This window comes from Natator depressus, chromosome 21 (assembly GCF_965152275.1).
Source record: "Natator depressus isolate rNatDep1 chromosome 21, rNatDep2.hap1, whole genome shotgun sequence".
NCBI lineage: Eukaryota > Metazoa > Chordata > Testudines > Cheloniidae > Natator > Natator depressus.
Window position 1 is genome coordinate 12,169,822 of NC_134254.1, and position 16,644 is coordinate 12,186,465.

The 16,644-nt window shown below is 57.1% G+C and overlaps 1 protein-coding gene across 1 annotated transcript in view; it reads right to left on the reverse strand.

Annotated features, from left to right (window-relative positions):
- Positions 1-9,883: 9,883 nt before the first annotated feature.
- Positions 9,884-16,644, reverse strand: part of FGD2 (FYVE, RhoGEF and PH domain containing 2) — a 29,856-nt gene continuing 23,095 nt past the window's right edge. The window contains exons 10-16 of the mRNA XM_074936383.1: positions 16,159-16,238; positions 16,043-16,073; positions 15,388-15,480; positions 14,818-14,949; positions 14,334-14,480; positions 10,956-11,099; positions 9,884-10,830 (exon numbers count right to left, since the gene is read on the reverse strand). Coding sequence (XP_074792484.1) covers positions 10,594-10,830; positions 10,956-11,099; positions 14,334-14,480; positions 14,818-14,949; positions 15,388-15,480; positions 16,043-16,073; positions 16,159-16,238 — 864 coding nt within the window. The 3' untranslated portion in view covers positions 9,884-10,593. The remainder of the gene's footprint in view (positions 10,831-10,955; positions 11,100-14,333; positions 14,481-14,817; positions 14,950-15,387; positions 15,481-16,042; positions 16,074-16,158; positions 16,239-16,644) is intronic.

The window sequence follows — 16,644 nt, forward strand, 5'->3', positions numbered from 1 at the left end:
TATAGAGCACAGGCCCCTATGGAGCACAGGCCCCTATAGAGCACAGCCCCAGTAGTAAACAGGCCCCTACAGAGCAAAGTGCCTATACAGCACAGGCCCCTATGGAGCACAACCCCTCCTGAGAGCTGGCCTCTATAGAGCAAATCCCTTATAGAGCAGGGACCCTTGTGGAGCACAGCCCCTGTAGAGCAAAGCGCCTATACAGCCCAGCTCCTATTCAGCACAGGCCCCTATGGAGCCCCACCCCCACTCAGGACAGGCCCCCCCTTGAGCACGGTTCCTAAAGGCCCCTTTCATAATGCAGCCCCGGTGCTCTCCCTTTAAAGCCCTGTTCAGAGTGCTGGGCCCCCCGGAGGAGTATCCTCCCCCCTCACGGTGCCCCCCCCCACCCCAAAGAGCGCAGCCCCCTTTAAGAGCGGCTCTCCGCCCTTTCAGGCCACGGCGGGGACCATGCGGCATCCAGCACCTGCTCACGCAGCCGCGGAGGGGCGGGGGCGCGAGCGGCGGCAGGGAGCCTTCTCCTGTCCTTGGATGAACTCCCCGCTCGCTCATTAGAGATGCCGCTGCCACCGCCTCCTTGGGAAGCTTCTTGCACACGGGGATATTTTTAGTCTCTGCTTTAGACCCAGAGCAGGCTCTGCGCTACTTGCTCAGCGTAAAGCAGGCTGTCAAAGGGGCTGCCAAGGCAACTCAGCTGCGGTCCCGCCAGGCTCCTCCAGCGGGGGGCCCGGAACGACTCCCGCGGCGCTCAGCACCCGGGAAATCTCCCAGCCCCTGCCCCCATCCTCTGCCCAGCCGGGCAGGGGAGCAGGAATTGCGGCCAAAGCGCGGGAGGCAAAGCAACCTCTCGCTAAGCCCTAAAACGCCATCCAAACCGGCCTACATACAGTGCAGGGGGAGGGATGGAGAGACAGGGGTGCCTGGGGATGGACGGAAGGACAGACAGAGTCCGAGGCCAGAAGCGCCTGACCTCCTGGGTAACACGGGCCAGAGAGCGTCCCCAAAGTAATTCCTAGAGCAGAGCTTGTACAAAACCAGCCAGTCTTGAGTTAACAATTGTCAGTGATGGAGAATTCACCCCAATCCGTGATAGATAGATAGATAGATAGATAGATAGATGTGGTGTGTGGGGATAGATAGATAGATAGATAGGACCCTATGGAGTATCCCACCCACTACTCATGGTTGTTACAGACTGAGAATACCAAATCACAGCCCCCTGGACAGCGTGCTCCTTGGGAACCCCCACTGGCGAGAGACGGCACCTCCCTGCCCAGGGCTGAGGGTGGAGACCCCACTGGAAACACAGTAAAACGACTCCAAATGGGCAGCTGTGAGGACCCTGGGCCCCCGGCAGACGATCCTTCAGCATGTCCTGTGCTGTGCTGTCTAATCAGAGAACGGCTGCAACCAGAAGCCCTGAGGTGGGGCCTGGACTACCTGCTGGCTTTGGAGATGGCAGGAGGGGGATGCCCTGCCACCCACGTGCCTTGAGGGCTGGTGCCAGTTGTAGGCCCAAGACCAGCTCTCTACATGAGGGACTACTGAGCTCAGGTGGCAAGGTCAGGGTGGACCAAGTGCACGAAATGGGGGTCCTGTGTTTCAGGAGGCTGCTGCTGTTACCAGGGAAAATCCATCTCACTATGCAGCTAGGCCAGGAGGTTTTTGTTAGATTCAAGGTGCCTGGGGAGGCTAGGAGCTGCGCTGTTTGTCAGTACAGACTGGATGGAGGGAGCCTGGGAGATGCCGAGGGCCCAGGGTGCACGGAGCTGCACGTGGAATCTCATAAAGCCTGGGTGTCATGGCAGCACTGGGCAAGTGGAGGGGCTGGTGGGGTCTCAAGAACTACTCATGGCACAGGCTGAGTGGAGAGGCTCATCTGGAGAGCAGGTGTGTCGGTCTCTGCTGGAGCCCAGCGTGTATCAGGGTTCCCTGCTGTGGCCCATGGTTAGTCTCTCTCACATGGGGTGTGGGTTCTCCAGTCTGATGCAGGATCTGATTAACTCCACCAGGGACTGACCAGATAAAAGGGGAAGAGGGCTAGGTCCTCCAGGCCCAGTGCTCTGGATTTGAGCCATCCCGTCCGTCCCGCAGGGGGTGGGGCAGGACACCTGTCACCCTTAGCCAGAGGGCAAGCCCAGCTGTTCTCAGCCCATCCTCCCCGTGCTCCTGTGATAACCTTCCCATGCCCAGAGGAGCGGGCCTGCTCTCCCAAGTGGTACCTGCATGTGCACTGGGTATGCTCAGTATGGGGGCCCTCACCCCGGAGCTCCCCCATGCCCCAGTCATCTTCATCTTCAATGCACCGTTCATCGCTTTACTCTGGCTTTTCCCAGAGAGGGCAGGGAGCTCGGCTGACTCCAGCGGGTGGTGGAGCAGAGAGGGGGCGGTGAGTTTTGGTTGGGTTTTTGCAAGATGAAATGCTGCCTGCTTCAGATTTGCACCTGCCCTGGGGGATGCTCTGAGGATCAGAGCACTAAATAATTTGAAGCATTGCTGGGGCCAGGACTCTGCCCCAAATTCTTCGGCTGCAGAAGGAGATGGCGCAGCGCCACCTCCTGGCCGGAGCGGGCAACGGGAGAGGGCGTAACCCAAATGTCCCCTCCTCACACAAACAAACACACGCACACGCCCATGGATGCCAAAACAAATGCACATGGCCGCACACAGACACACAACACGCAGCCAGCCATAAGTCAGGGCAATACACAAACACACATGGCCGCACACAGACACACAACGCCCAGATCTAAGAGACGCACATAGGGACAGCCACAAATGCCCACCCTTAAACACGCGCTCGCTCACACACACACACACACACAGACATGTGCATTGCTGTATGATCACACACCCCGAAGCCCGTCACACCAGGCTAAATTCAGCTCTGGTGTAAATAGGGTGACCAGATGTCCTGATTTTATAGAGACAGTCCCAATGTTTGGGGCTTTGTCTTATATAGGTGCCTATTACCCCCCACCCCATCCTGATTTTTCACCCTTGCTATCTGGTCACCCTAGGTGTAAACGGACACAAATCCTTTCATGCAGGTTACACCAGGCCTGAATTTGGCTCTTGCTGTCTTCTTTCCCTAGATGTAGGGTTTCCCATGTGTCTCGTCCCTTCTGCTTTCTCTGGCCACTGGGCCCTATGAACTGTCCCAGTCCCCTGCCCATACAGTCTGGCTAAGAAGGCTGCTCCATAGTGGGGACAAGCAGCTTGTGGGGGCTGGCCGAGGAGCAGAAGAAGGCACTGGGGAGGATTTGCAGAAGGACCTGCCACTCAACTAATCTCCGATTCCCCTCCCTCGCTCTGGTTTTATCAATGGGCGGGCGGCTCGCACTTCCCCCAGCGTGACTCGCCTCACCCTGCGGGTTTCACAATATGTTCTGGTCGGCATTTACAAGAAAGAGCCTGGGGGGGCCGCTGGGGGAATTCCAGTAAGTGGCCTTGAGCCCTTCCTCATTCTCGAGAACAGGAAGTTGTTCGACTTCTCCTTGGGGTTTTCAGTTTCTGCTTAATGAGGAAAGAGGCCAAACTGCTCTGACCTCATGCAGCAGCAACAACATGTTCCCCACAGCCCCGATTACCTCTCCCCCCCACCCCACACCGTGACCCGAGCCATGCTTTGACTGGCCCCGCTGCCCCAGGAAGCATCCCTCTCCGACCCCTGCTGGGGTTTTCCCCTGCTGGGAACACTAGCGAGCCCATGGGGTGCAAACAACCACAACAGGCCCATTTCCCAGACACTCTGGCAATGACGGCTCTCCCAGGGCTGCCGGCCTTGACCCCATTCAAACGTGAAGCATCCTTGGCATGTCAACAAACAGCCAGGCGGCCAGCTGGAGAGGGGAATGCAGGTCCCTGATGCACGGATCAGGAGGATTTTTGCATGGGGCCACCTTGGACAATTCAGCCCAGCCTGCAGCCTCAGAAGGCAGGGCAGTCGCTGGCTGAGGGCAGGTAGCACGCTCGCTGATCATGGGGCATGAGTGGGCTGAGAGCTCGTGACTCGAGCCACCGAGGGAATCAGGGTGTCTCCTCATGTCCTGGCTTGGTCATGTCCCAGACCCCTCTCTTTTGTCCTGACGCAGCCTCCCCAGAACATGCCAGTCCTTGCACACGTTCCCTGACTACAACCCCCTTCCCTTGCCCAGATGGCTTGGGCCTTGTGGCCCCATCCCGGGGGAAGGTGGCACACACACAGTAAATGCTTCGGGACAGAGGGTGCCTGGCCCCTGGGCACGGGGGTAGGGCAAAAGGAGCCTTCCACCTCCTTCTTCCCCCAGCTCACAAAGGCCACGGGAACTTGCTGCCCAGGCAGTCCCCTAGCCACAGCAGGGGGGTTGCCATTTTGCATTCCACCCAGAGACCCTTGGTCTTGAAAACCCGAGACCTCTGGGGTGGAAAATGGCCATTCCACCCAAACTCCCCACTGCCCTGGGCCAGGGACACACGACAGCAATTCCTACATGAAACGGAGCAACAGAACCAACGCTGGGCATGTTCCCGCAGCCCCACAGCTCTCTGGGCCCCGATCCTGCCTGTCAGATCCCTTTACGTCCATGTGTGGAGAACAGACACAGACACCACGTGCCTCAGCAAAGGCCTTGACAATGGCCTCCTACCCAGAGAGCCCTTCTCTGATTGCAGCTCCCATGCAGCATGTCAATGGGACACCACCTGGGCATAACGGTCCATCTGAGCAGACCCCATTGCAGGGCGGGGCCCTGGGTTTCTGCCACTTCCGCAGCCTAGACACTGGTGCAAGAACCTGAGGACATTCCCTCCATGTCCCAGCCCAGGACTTTGGAGCAACGGCCAAGCCCCAGGGAAACCCCTGTTTTGACACTGAGCCCAGTGCATGCTGGGACAGGACTTGGGGATTTTAGTCTGGCTACCCATGCAGCGCAGAAGGGCTCCTAATTCCATGCCTAGCTCTTGAGTCTCAGTGCTTTGGCGGAAGAAGCTCCCGGCAACACAAGTGCCAGCGTAGCAGGGAAAATGAACGCTAATGAAAGGTAACCAACCAGCCGCTTCCCTTGTCTTTTATGACTTGGGATGTTTGTGTGACAACAGGCGCTGGGCTGCTCAGGTTCGCTGTTCAACGGCTCCAGCTGCCTGTTCTCCACCTGGAGTCTTCATCAGCCATGTGTCATCAGCACCATCTCCATGGCAGATAATTACAGGAGAGCATAACATCTTCAGGTGCAGACCCAGCAGCAGGAAGAACAGGTGAATCATCAAGGATCTTTGCTTCACTCAGCTGGGTTGCCTGTTCGAATCCATGGAGAGCCTGGGACCTAGTACAACTCTTGATTAGCAAAGTTTCACCTTGACAGCTTGTCCTGCCGGGGGTTCCTTAGCACATGACATGGTCCCTTCTGGGCCTGCCAGCCCAAGAGCTGGGATGGATTCCGCTGAATTCTATGTTTAAACCCCAAGCCTCTAAATGGAGCAGGGCCCCCTCTGCTTCTGGAGGTGTCTTCCAGTAACAGGAAGGGCTGGTGGCAAGATGCCGCTTCTGGGACAGATGGTGTTGCCAAGAGATTAGCTAATATGTTCTGGCCTAAGGACACCAGGCGGGGGGCGGGCGGGGTGGAGCTATGGGTTCCTGGCAGCTGTGCACATCTGCAGCTTGGAACTGCATTGCTCCAGTAACAGCTGGGAGAGCATAGACGTGGAGGTGGAGGGGGTAAGGAGAGAGGGTGGGGCTAGAGGCAGGTAGATCTGGGAGGGGTGATGGGCACAAGGCAGGAGATGGGTGGGGCAAGACTCCCAGAGGATTTCAACATGTGTTGCGAGCTGCAGGAGTCAGACAGACCCGATCGGGAGGCTGCAGCAGGACTATCCCATGGTTTCTTACTCCCATTGCAAGGCGCTGGCATGCTGGCTCACTCCCTCGGCTCTGTTACCGTCTGCTTGCTGCCCCCCCGCCCCCCGAGCTCCCTTCCCTGACGTGTTGGCCCCCCGCCCCCGTTTCTCTGCATACATTCCTTCTTGACTGGCCCCAATCCCTCCGGTGACCCCACTCCCATGACTGGGAGGATGGCCACGTCCGTCTCTTCAGTGAGGGGCAAACAGGGTGACTGCCCCACAGGAGGGCAGCCTGTGGCCATGCTACGGGCCTTACAGGTGGCCAGCTCCAGGAACAGCGCCTCCCAGCAGGGCCGTACAGCACCAGGCACATATTGGCCGCTACTGCAATAGCCTCCCGATCCATCAGTGGGGCTGAGTCCTGGCCCGGCCCTGCCCCTGGCAGCTACGGGGCCTAGGCAGAGGCAGGCAGGGATCAGACTGTAAAGCACAAGGAGTGGAGTGGATGGGCGGATGTAAAAATAGAAACAGGGTGATCTTTGCTCTGGACACAATTTCTGCAGTTTACGGGCCCCGGGTAAACAGGAAGTCTGTTACGAGGTGCCCATTCATGAGCCAGCTAATGACAGCCTGGCCCTGGGAGCTTGTTTTGTTTCTCTCTCACACGCAGAGGGATGCCAAGGAGGAAGCATGCCAGGGGAGATGCTCCAGCTCTGCTGGCTTCCCCCCTGCCCACCCACCACAGCCAAGGGGGAGTTTCCAAGTCTGGCCAGGGGCCGAGGCTTCCCTGGTGCCTGAGAAGTCCAGGGTGGAGAGAGAAGGGGGATGGGGCCGGTATATTGGGGAAGGGGGCCACGGGATGCAGATGGAAGGGCAGGGCCAGAGGTGGAGGAGCAAGGTGGGGCGGGGCCAGGCTGACAAGAGAGGGGCATCTCAGCGGAGGCCAAAGCCTGCCTGGGCCGTGGAGACTGAGCATTCCCCTCTCCGGCCCGGGGGCAGTGCGTGTGGGCACTGGCTGTCTGCAGCGGTAGCTCTGTATGGCCAGGCTGGGCGGGCTGGGGGCCGTGCTCCACCAGCCCGCCTCCCTGCGGTAACAGCCCACTCCTCTCATGCCGGGGCACATTACAGAGCGCCTGTACACCACATTACACCACAGGGCCGGGGTGCGGAGCATGGGAGCTGCAACCCGGTTCAGCCTGGACCTTCACCCCCATCCTTCAGCCCTTTCACTTTTCACACATCACTGTCTGCAAAGGCACTGGCTCCACTTCTGGGCTCTGCCCTGCTCTGCTTCGTGCTTTGTGCTGCCCCCCGGCATGCAGAAGGCGCATTACAGACGTTCTCCCATTCCCCATGCACACGGGAGTTCTGTCTTCTCTCCAGATTGCCCTGATTTCCAACCTCCACCTTAAGTGAAGCTCTAATTTACTATCCTGGCTACCAGATTCCAGCCCTAACAAGGACAAGTCAATCTTTGATCCCTCTGTACGATCCTGGGCTCCCAGGGACTAATCATTCCTGATCCTGTATGTCCCAGAGAGGTAACAAAGCAGCTATCACTTGCCCCTCCCTGACTCACTGGGATAGGCAAGGAGGCTGGTGGAACATAAGAATGGCCATACTGGGTCAGACCAATGGTCCATCTGGCCCATTATCTTATCTTCTGACAGTGGCCAATGCCAGGGGCTTCAGAGGGAATGAACACAACATGGAGTGATCCATCCCCTATCGTCCAGTCCCAGCTTCCAGCAGTCAGAGGCTAGGGACACCTAGAGCATGGTGTTGCATCCCTGACCATCTTGGCTAATAGCCATTGATGGACCTAGCCTCTGGGAACTTATTTCTTTTTTTAAACCCAGTTATACTTTTGGCCTTCACAACATCCCCTGGCAAGGAGTTCCACAGGTTGACTGTACATTATGTGAAGAAGTACTTCCTTCTGTTTGAAGGAATTCCTGGCCAGGCATCTTCTTCTTTCTCGGGGTAGGTCCTTGGGCAAATGTTCACAGCTTTTCTTAAAACTCTCCTCTGCCTGCAACAAACTTGGCACTGTTCAGGCAGCCAGTGTGCTAGGGCCACTGCTCGTCCGGCTGATTATCACCTCTTTTCTCGTGCTTCCTGTTCGTTGCATCCACCTATTGGCGCTCATCTTGTATGTCCGTTGTAAGGTCTTTGGGGGCATGGACGGTTTCTTTGTTACGTGTGTTCAACGCCTCTCATAGTGGGACCCTGACTAATGACCTTACTTTTGTCTTGAAAGAACATCAACGCTTTGCTCTCCCCAGCCCCTCTCCCATAGGCTGGCTGTCACAGCGAGTTAGCACCATCCCTACCTGCTCAGCTGGGCATGGCTGAGCTGGTTCATATCCCAAGCTTGTCACCCAAATGGCAACAGCTGCTTGCCCTAACTCTAGGTCCCAGGAGAGGTCTGGTGCAGGTGGCTGGCTGGGATTGAGGCAGGAACAGGACTATAATCCCAGAGGGCGTGGACGGGCAAGAGAGAAGTGCAAGGGGTGCCACAGGTCAGGATTGGGGGTGCGCTTGTAAAGTTGTGTGGGGTCCCAGGCGTGGAAAAACAAGTGGGCTGCAGATTGGGCGTGACTCGAATGAGGTGCATTGACAGGGGGTCCCAGGACTGCTGCAAGTCAGAATTAGGGTGCATTGACACAGCAAGGTGGGGAGCCTAAACCAGAAGTCGCAGGAGCAGTTGGTCAGGAATAGAGTGTGCTGGCCAAGCTGTGGGGTGCCAGAACTGGACTAGCAAAGGGTGCTGCAGCTTGGGCCCGGAGGAGGTGCATTGGCAGGGGGCTGCGGGGTCCCAGGCCAGGGACGGTTGCCGGTGGTGTGGGCACATTGGTACATGCACAGCCCCTTCCCCCACGCTGCGGACACGGAGAACGGTACCAGAATCCCCATCACACCAGCCCAGGAAACTCACCAAGAAAGTAAGCCAAAGTCAAGGCTTGACTGACACTGCGCTTCACTCACCCTTGAGGTTTGTCCCCATTCTCACGCCCTTTGCAGCTGTGTTAGAAAAGTTTAAGATCTCCTCCCCCAGAGTAAGGTGACTAGAAGTCACAGCTAGTAGTCACTCCAAGTGCAGCTGAACAGTGAGGTTTTACTGCTCTCTGGTGGCAACTGGTGGAATGACAGATCACCCGCCCGAACGGTAAGTCTACCATTGCTCTCATGAGAAGATGGGAGGACGAATTGTTTGGGAATTTTCCAGTGAAACGTTTTTCACTAGAACACGCCAACTGTGTTGAAAGCAAACCGTTGCCCGGGGAAAGGGGCAGTTTCCACGACTTTTTCCACTCAAGGAAAGAAGAAGAGAGACCCGTTTGAAAGCTGTCACCGCGTTTCATTTGGACATTTTCGAAACCCAAAGTTCTGGTTTGAAGCAGCTTTTCATTTGAAATGCAAGCTAATGACAGGTTTCAGAGTAACAGCCGTGTTAGTCTGTATTCGCAAAAAGAAAAGGAGGACTTGTGGCACCTTAGAGACTAACCAATTTATTTGAGCATAAACTTTCGTGAGCATCCGATGAAGTGAGCTGTAGCTCACGAAAGCTTATGCTCAAATAAATTGGTTAGTCTCTAAGGTGCCACAAGCTAATGATAGGAAAAGACATGTAAGAAGACGCAAAATGGTCCAAAGTGGAACAAAACGTGTTGATTGACCTGCACCGAGTGCTTTGGGAGGGGCGGTTGGGGGAGGCGGATGGGTATTTTTTCCCCCTTCCACATTTTTGGTTTACATTTTTCAAGATTTCAACTTTTCATCCCAATTCAGGGCAGGAAAATGTTTTGATCTCTTGAAAAATTGCTACGGTACAGGAAACCTGGTTATCCACCCAGCTGGAGTGGCTGGGATAAGCTAATCACGGGAGGAACCTCCTGCATCACCCCCCCATCCCTGTCCCATCTCTTCCCACTTCTATTTGGTCATCCAATTCCACCCACCCACCCCCAATCCCACCCCCGACTCCAGCAGCACCTCCCTCATCTCAGCCTCCTTCCTTGTCTGTTTCCCCAACTTCCTCCAGCCCATTCTCCTCCTCCCACCATCTCCTCCCATGAAGTAGCAGATGGCTAATTAGCCAAGAGGCCTGCCCACCGGGTCATGGGGCATTTGTCAGATCACGGATCCAAAACCCACCCTCCTGTCACATCTGAATTTTGCAAATGGCTCTTCCTCCACAGGGTCAACCCCGCTCCAGATCCAAACTCTGCAGCTGGATCCCGTCTTTGCCTGCGGCAGAGGCTTATGGACCTGCACACCTAGCTAGCCTGCCCATCTAGCTAGCACGGCTTACAATAGCCATGTAGACACGGTGGCATGGGCGAGCAACCTGGGTATAAGTCTGCCAGGGAGCCTGGCTATGTACTTGGATTGCTTGCCCATGGTGCCAAACTACATTAATTTTTACTACTTGCTCCAATCACGGCTTCCTCTGCAGTGTAGACATACCCCCAGACTGGGCAATGGGAACAATAAGGACTATGCTGCCCTGCCTTGATAGACCTCAAAGCAATTTACAAAGGTTAGTAAGTACCATCATCCTCACTGCATAGATGGGAGAACTGAGGCACAAAAAAAAGTCCAGCAACTCGCCCAAGTTGACAGCAAGTGAGCGGCAGAACTGGGGATGGGATCCCAGGTCTCCTGAGTCCCTATCACCTTGCTGTAACCACTAGATCACGCTGTCTGAGCTCTCTGACATGAAGGACTGGAGTCATCCATAGACAGTCTAGAAGAGGTCATCAAGAGCCTCAGTCACTCCAGGTCATCGAATGAGTCATCATCCTCCACTTCCTCTCCAGGGAGATGAGCATTGCCCATGGCTGACTGCTCCATGATCTTCATCCAGCGCTGCTTCAGCTCCTCTGTCTCTGCCACAAATGTGTAGATCTGCTTGGATTGGACCAGCTGGAAGAGGTGCCGGGGGTCACTCTGGGGCAGCTCCTTCACCTGATAGCCCAGCAGGGGGATGGAGGTGTGAGCCTTGACATCCTGGAGGGAGAGGGGAGGACAGACAAGGGCTCAGGCTTGTTAGCATCAGCATTTTCTCCCTCCCCTCCAGTGGAAACAGTGGGTTCTCAATACAAATGCAATAGGAGAACTAAGCCCTCGCCTACCTGGGGTGCCGCATACATGTACAGTACCAGTGGGTCATCCTGTGGGATCACGAACCAGCCCCGTGTTCCCCCTTTCCCGTTCTTATCCAGCAGCTGCAGGAAACTGCACATCAGGCTCTGCCCTGAAATTTCCGCTGATTCTTTCTGTCAAGAAACCAACAACCCCCCTTTATAACCCTTCCACATGCTCTTGGATTCGGGCTTCCCCTGAGGCTTCCTAGTGAGCTAATGCAAAGGCAGAGTGCAGGTTTGACCTGTGGAACTCACTGCCACATGATATCACAGAGGCAAAGAGCTTAATAGATTTCCAAACAGAGCTAGGCATTTGTGTCTACCCACAGTACAGAGGGTAATGTTTTAGAAGGGTTATAAACCCTCCTGCTTCAGGGCACAAGCCAGCCATTGCCTCAGATCAGGAAGAAGCATCCCTCATAGGCACTTTAGTGCATAAGCAAAATTGTCCACTATAAAGATTTCTTGCATCATTCTCTGAAACATCTGATTCTGGCCATTGTCAGAGATGGGAGAGAGGCTAAACGGCCGTTAGGTCTGATCCAGTTTGGCAAATCCTATGTTTTCACAGTTTGTCTTTATAAAGCACCTTTTATCCTCTAGGGTCCTAAAGCACCTGGCAAACCGATGTACAGAGTCCACAGGGATTGTTTCACCCATGGCTGAAATGCACCCATCTCTGGGGTGGAAAGCAGCAGCTGTTTAACACGGCATGGCACCACGAGAGCTTTGTGCAAGTTGTGGAAAATCCCATTTTCGGTTGGAGCAGGGAGGGGAATGGAAGGCTGGCAGAACGTAACAGTCCCTGCTGGAATATGGCCTGAATGCTGGGTCTAACATCCCACCAGTTAAACACTGCCTGAGAGTTTTAATGACCATGATCCAATAGCACCTTGGATTGAGGTTTGTCATCCAAATTCTGGAACCTGGACATCTCAGCGCCCCCTAGTGCCACACTGGTGCACTGCATTCAGTACTGACTAGGAGACTAGCGTGCCACCGAGTGAAGCCGCAGCCCATCACTGGCCATTCCTCAGAGGTCTCCCATCCAAGCATCCAGCCAGCTTGACGTTTATTTAGCACCAGGGATGCACAGTACACAACGGGACAGTGGACAATCATGACACCTGGATTCCAGGGAGGTTGCTGCACCGGCGAGTGCCTGAAATCCCTGCGTTTGCTTCTCAGCCGTGCGGTGTCCCCCAAGCTTCAGATCCAAATTCTGTGGGTGGGTTTGTATCTGTTACCATGTCAAAGAAGGCTCTGAATAAATCAAGAAAAGCAAATCCAGGCTGTTTTCTCCTTGAGGGACATGGAGAGGGCAAGTGCCCAGATCTGACCACCTCGCCGGGAGCTAGTCCAGGGCCTATATCTGGCGCTACTGGAATGGATCCTAAGATGAAAGCCGCCTTACTCAGTTGGAACGGGTCTGAGCCTCTCCCATTAGCCTATCCCAGGAGTGGCCAACCATGATGCTCTTCAGAAGTTAATATGCGGCTCCTTGTACAGGCACCGACTTCGGGGCTGGAGCTACAGGTGCCAACTTTCCCATGTGCCGGGGGGGCTCACTGCACACTGCCCGCCACTCCACCCCTTCCCGCTCCTCCCCTGAGCCTGCCGTACCCTCACTCCTCCCCTCTCCCCCCCAGAGCCTCCTGCATGCCACAAAACAGCTGATCAGGAGGTGCAGGGAGGGAGGAGGAGGTGCTGATCGGCGGGGCTGCCAGTGGGCGGGAGGCGCTGGGCGCAGGGAAACTGATGGGGGGCTGCTGACGTATTCCTGTGGCTCTTTGGCAATGTACCTTGGTAAATCCTGGCTCCTTCTCAGGCTCAGGCTGGCCACCCCTGGCCTAGCCCATTAGCCGTGGGACAACAGTTGCATCCACGTTTGTGCGTTCATGTGCGCGCACACGTCGACATATCTGTGTTTGCCTAGGCGTGGATATCCACAGATGGGTGCAGTCGTGTGTCTGCATGGGCACGTGTGTATATGTCTGTTTTCAAATGCACGCATGTGTACACGTGTCTGTGGGTACATACCTTGAAATACGTGGTCACTATTTGTGCAAAAGAATCCGTTCCATCTTGTATCGAGCTGTGACACTCTGAGCCAGTTTCCCAGGCCCAGAAGAAGAGCTCTGTGTGGCCTGAAAGCTTGTTTCTCTCACCAACAGAAGCTGGTCCAATAAAAGAGGTCACCTTGTCCACCTTGTCTCCGTACACATGGGTCCATCAATGGGTGTGAACAGTCGTGTGTGGCCATGTCTATGCAGGCCCACATGTGGGTGAGAGTCTGTGTGTGAGCAGTGGTGTCTCTGTGTGTGTCTGTGTCTCTGCCTGGGTCTGTTTGCGTGGAGATTTGTGGGGGCAGAGATGGATTTTTCTGCTCCAGCCCCAGTTCAGCACCATGGACAGAGCACTCTCCTTTCCCCTGGGAAGTCACAGCCAAGGTGTGGCAGGCAGGAGAGGCTTGTGGAGTTCGTGACCCACCCCAGGAGCGGAAGCCTTTAACATCCAGGGCTAAGACAGCTCCAAAATGTGAAACACTGGGTCACACCACCGGCCACAAAACCTTAACTCCAGCCCAAGCAGCCTCAGGAGGGAGCGAGCAATACCAGGGGCCAGCGAAACCCGGTGATGCAAGAGGGACAAAACCAGCCACCCCTCCTCCCCATCAGGAGCATGCAAGCCTCACAAACCCCAACGTGCAGTAGATCGATATTCATGCCCTCCCCTTATAACTGGGGAATCTGGGGCACCCAGAGATGAATGGCTTCATGTATAGAGGTGGGGAAACTGAGGCAGGGAGAGGCGCTTGGCCTGATTTCTAGAGGTGCTGAGCAGCCCAGATTCCCACTGACTTAAATGTGGCTAGCGATGAACATCAGCAGCTCACAAGTGACGTGCCCAAGGCCAGTGGCAGAGGCAGGAAGGAAGCCCAGGACTCCCGCCTGCCAGGCCCCCGCTCTAATGATTAATCCATGCTGCCTCCCAGGCAGGAGTGAAGGGGAGTGAGTCATAAGCACTATCCCTGCATTTGTAATGCAGGAAACACAGAGGCAAAACGCCGCCCCCCCCTTGCAGATTTGTGGGCAGACGGGCCCCGTGAAATTCCCTGGTCAGGGCTTCCCAGAGGCAAGGGGCAGCTCACCAAAGCACCCGACTCGGTGACCGCCACAGCAGCGAGGGAGTGCTGCGCCTGACATGAACCCAGCTGGGCTGACGTAGCCGCGGATTCCCCTGCACGGGGCAGGGAGCAGGCCAGAGACCCCCGGGGTGGGAAGTGGGCGGGGCTGGAAAGGGGCAGCCGCGGAAGAAACCAGAGACAGACTGAGGAGCAAGGGGCCTCCCCGGCTGCAGTCTCACCTCAAGGATCCCCTTGTGCTTCCCCTCCCGCTCCTCGGGCAGCAGGTGCCCCGTCAGGAAGACGTAACACTCCAGGCAGACGCGGTTGGGCCGGTTCCTGTCGTACTGCAGCGGAGCCCTGTAATCGGAGCACCGGGCGCACACCACCTGCCCCCCCCACAGAGAGAGACCTTGATCAGGGGCCGGGAGGGGGCTGAGCTGGGCACCGTGGGGCCCTGTGGGACAGCCCCCACCTCTTTCCCCACACCACCAGTGAACAGGCGATCCCCCGGCCCCTAGTGGGGGGATCCCTGTGGGGAAGGGGATTTTCCTTCTCCTGGTGACCCTTAGCCGCCCCCACCCCACACAGAGGGGCTTTATTCTCCCTCCTACGCCCCCTCCAAAGGACAGTGTGTGACGCTGGGAGGGGGAGGGGGGCGGCGGACCCCTCGCCGGCCCCTCCACAGGGCTGGGCCTCCGAGGAGGCGGGGGGGGGGTCACTCACGTAGCCACAGGCCCGGCAGTGATGCCTCCTGCGCGTGATGGCGTTGAATGGCTCCTTGCAGCGCATGCACATGGTCACCAGCTTGTCCCGCACCCACTGCGGGGCCCGTCGGCCCAGCTGCTCCGACTTGACCTGCGCAGGGGGAAAGGGGAGAGCCCGGCTCGGTCACCTCGGCAGCGCCCTCCGCGGCGGGGCAGGGCCGGGACTCGCTGCCGGGGCGATGAAGGGGGCTCTCTTGAGGCAGCTGGACACAGGCAGACCCTGGGGGTCTCTCTAGCTCCCAGCCTGTCTTGCACGGGGTCTCCCGAAATCCTGGCCCAGATTCAGCGGGCATGAAAGGAACCTGATGACCGTAATGCAGCCTCTCTCCCCACTAGCCCACCCTTCCTGTGCCACCAGCCGTTCTCTGCTCCTAACCCGCTGGGCGAAGGGGGAAGCTTGCCCGTCCCCTCAGGACTCTCCCCAGCTCTTCGGGGCTTCATGAGGGGGAAAGGATGCTCCGAGAGCCTTAGCCTGAAGCAGCTAGTAGCCACAGGACGGGGGTGGGGGAACAGGGTGGGAGTAGCTTACCGCAAATTCCTGGACCTCCCCGTCAGGCCCGTGAACTGCTGTCTTGAAGCTCTCGTTCTGCTTCTCTTTCTTGGCAATGGCATCCTGGAAGGCCTGAGAAACAAAGGGGTGGTGGTGTCGGGGGGTTAGGGCTGTCACAGCCCAACCCAACGGCAGCCCCATTCTGTAAGCAGCTGGTCTCAGTCCAGTTCCCCGTGGGAGTGCAAACACCACCTCCACTTTTGGCCCCCTTGGAGGCTGCCACAGCAGAGATGGTGGATTGTAGGGCCCACGGGCACTTAAATTCTGGGCCCCGGCACTGCACCTGATTAAATGGGGCTTGGCCAGGGGACCTACGCAGGATTGGGGGAGGGGGTGGACTCCCCCAGAGAGCAACACATCAGCACTGAAAGCCCCTCCCCAATCCCACCCCTTTGCACTGCCACGGAGGAGACCAGCCTGGAGCACGGCACCCCACGGACGCAGATCCCCGCACAGCCCCTCCACCGCCTGCCCTGCCCGTTGCACGCCAGAGCCTGCACGCAAGGATCCAGTCCCGCCCTCAGAGCCAGAGCAGGGATTGGGACCCACAGGAAGCGAGTCTGTGCCTCCATATTTAAAATCACATGACTCCCCGCCCCCGCCAGGGACCAGGGGTTGCGGCAGGCAGTCATACCTTCATCCAGGTGTTCATCTCCTCCTGAGACCTGTGCCAAAGGGGAGACAGTGGTTAGAGCACGGCCCTGGGCTCCTCAGCTAGGGCTGGGGAAGGAAGGCCCCTCGCTCCCTTACCTGGCTTGCAGTTCCAGCGACAGCTGCTTCCCCGAGACCAGGAAGGAGTGAGGGAATTCCACATCCTTCAGTACCCGCACCTGGAATCCGGGAGGGGCGGGCATTAGAACTAGAGCCAGAGGCGGATCAAAGCCTACCCTCCAACAGCCCCCTGGGGAAGCTCCAGTCTGGGTCTCCCTCTCAGCTGTACAGACACCTGGTGGCTGTGAGGGATCTAAGAGCGTAGGGTCTAAGTCAGAGGTGGGGAAACTATGGCCTGGGGGCCACATCCGGCCCTCCAGACGTTTTCATCTGGCCCTTGAGCTCCCGCTGGGAAGTGGGGTCTGGGGCTTGTCCCGCTCCGGCACTCCAGCCGGGGAGCGGGCTCGGGGTCTTTCTCCACTCCACACGGCTCCTGGAAGCAGCGGCACATCCCCTCTCCAGCTCCTACGTGTAGGGGCAGCCAGGGGGATCCGCACGCTGCCCCCACCCCAAGCGCCGCCCACA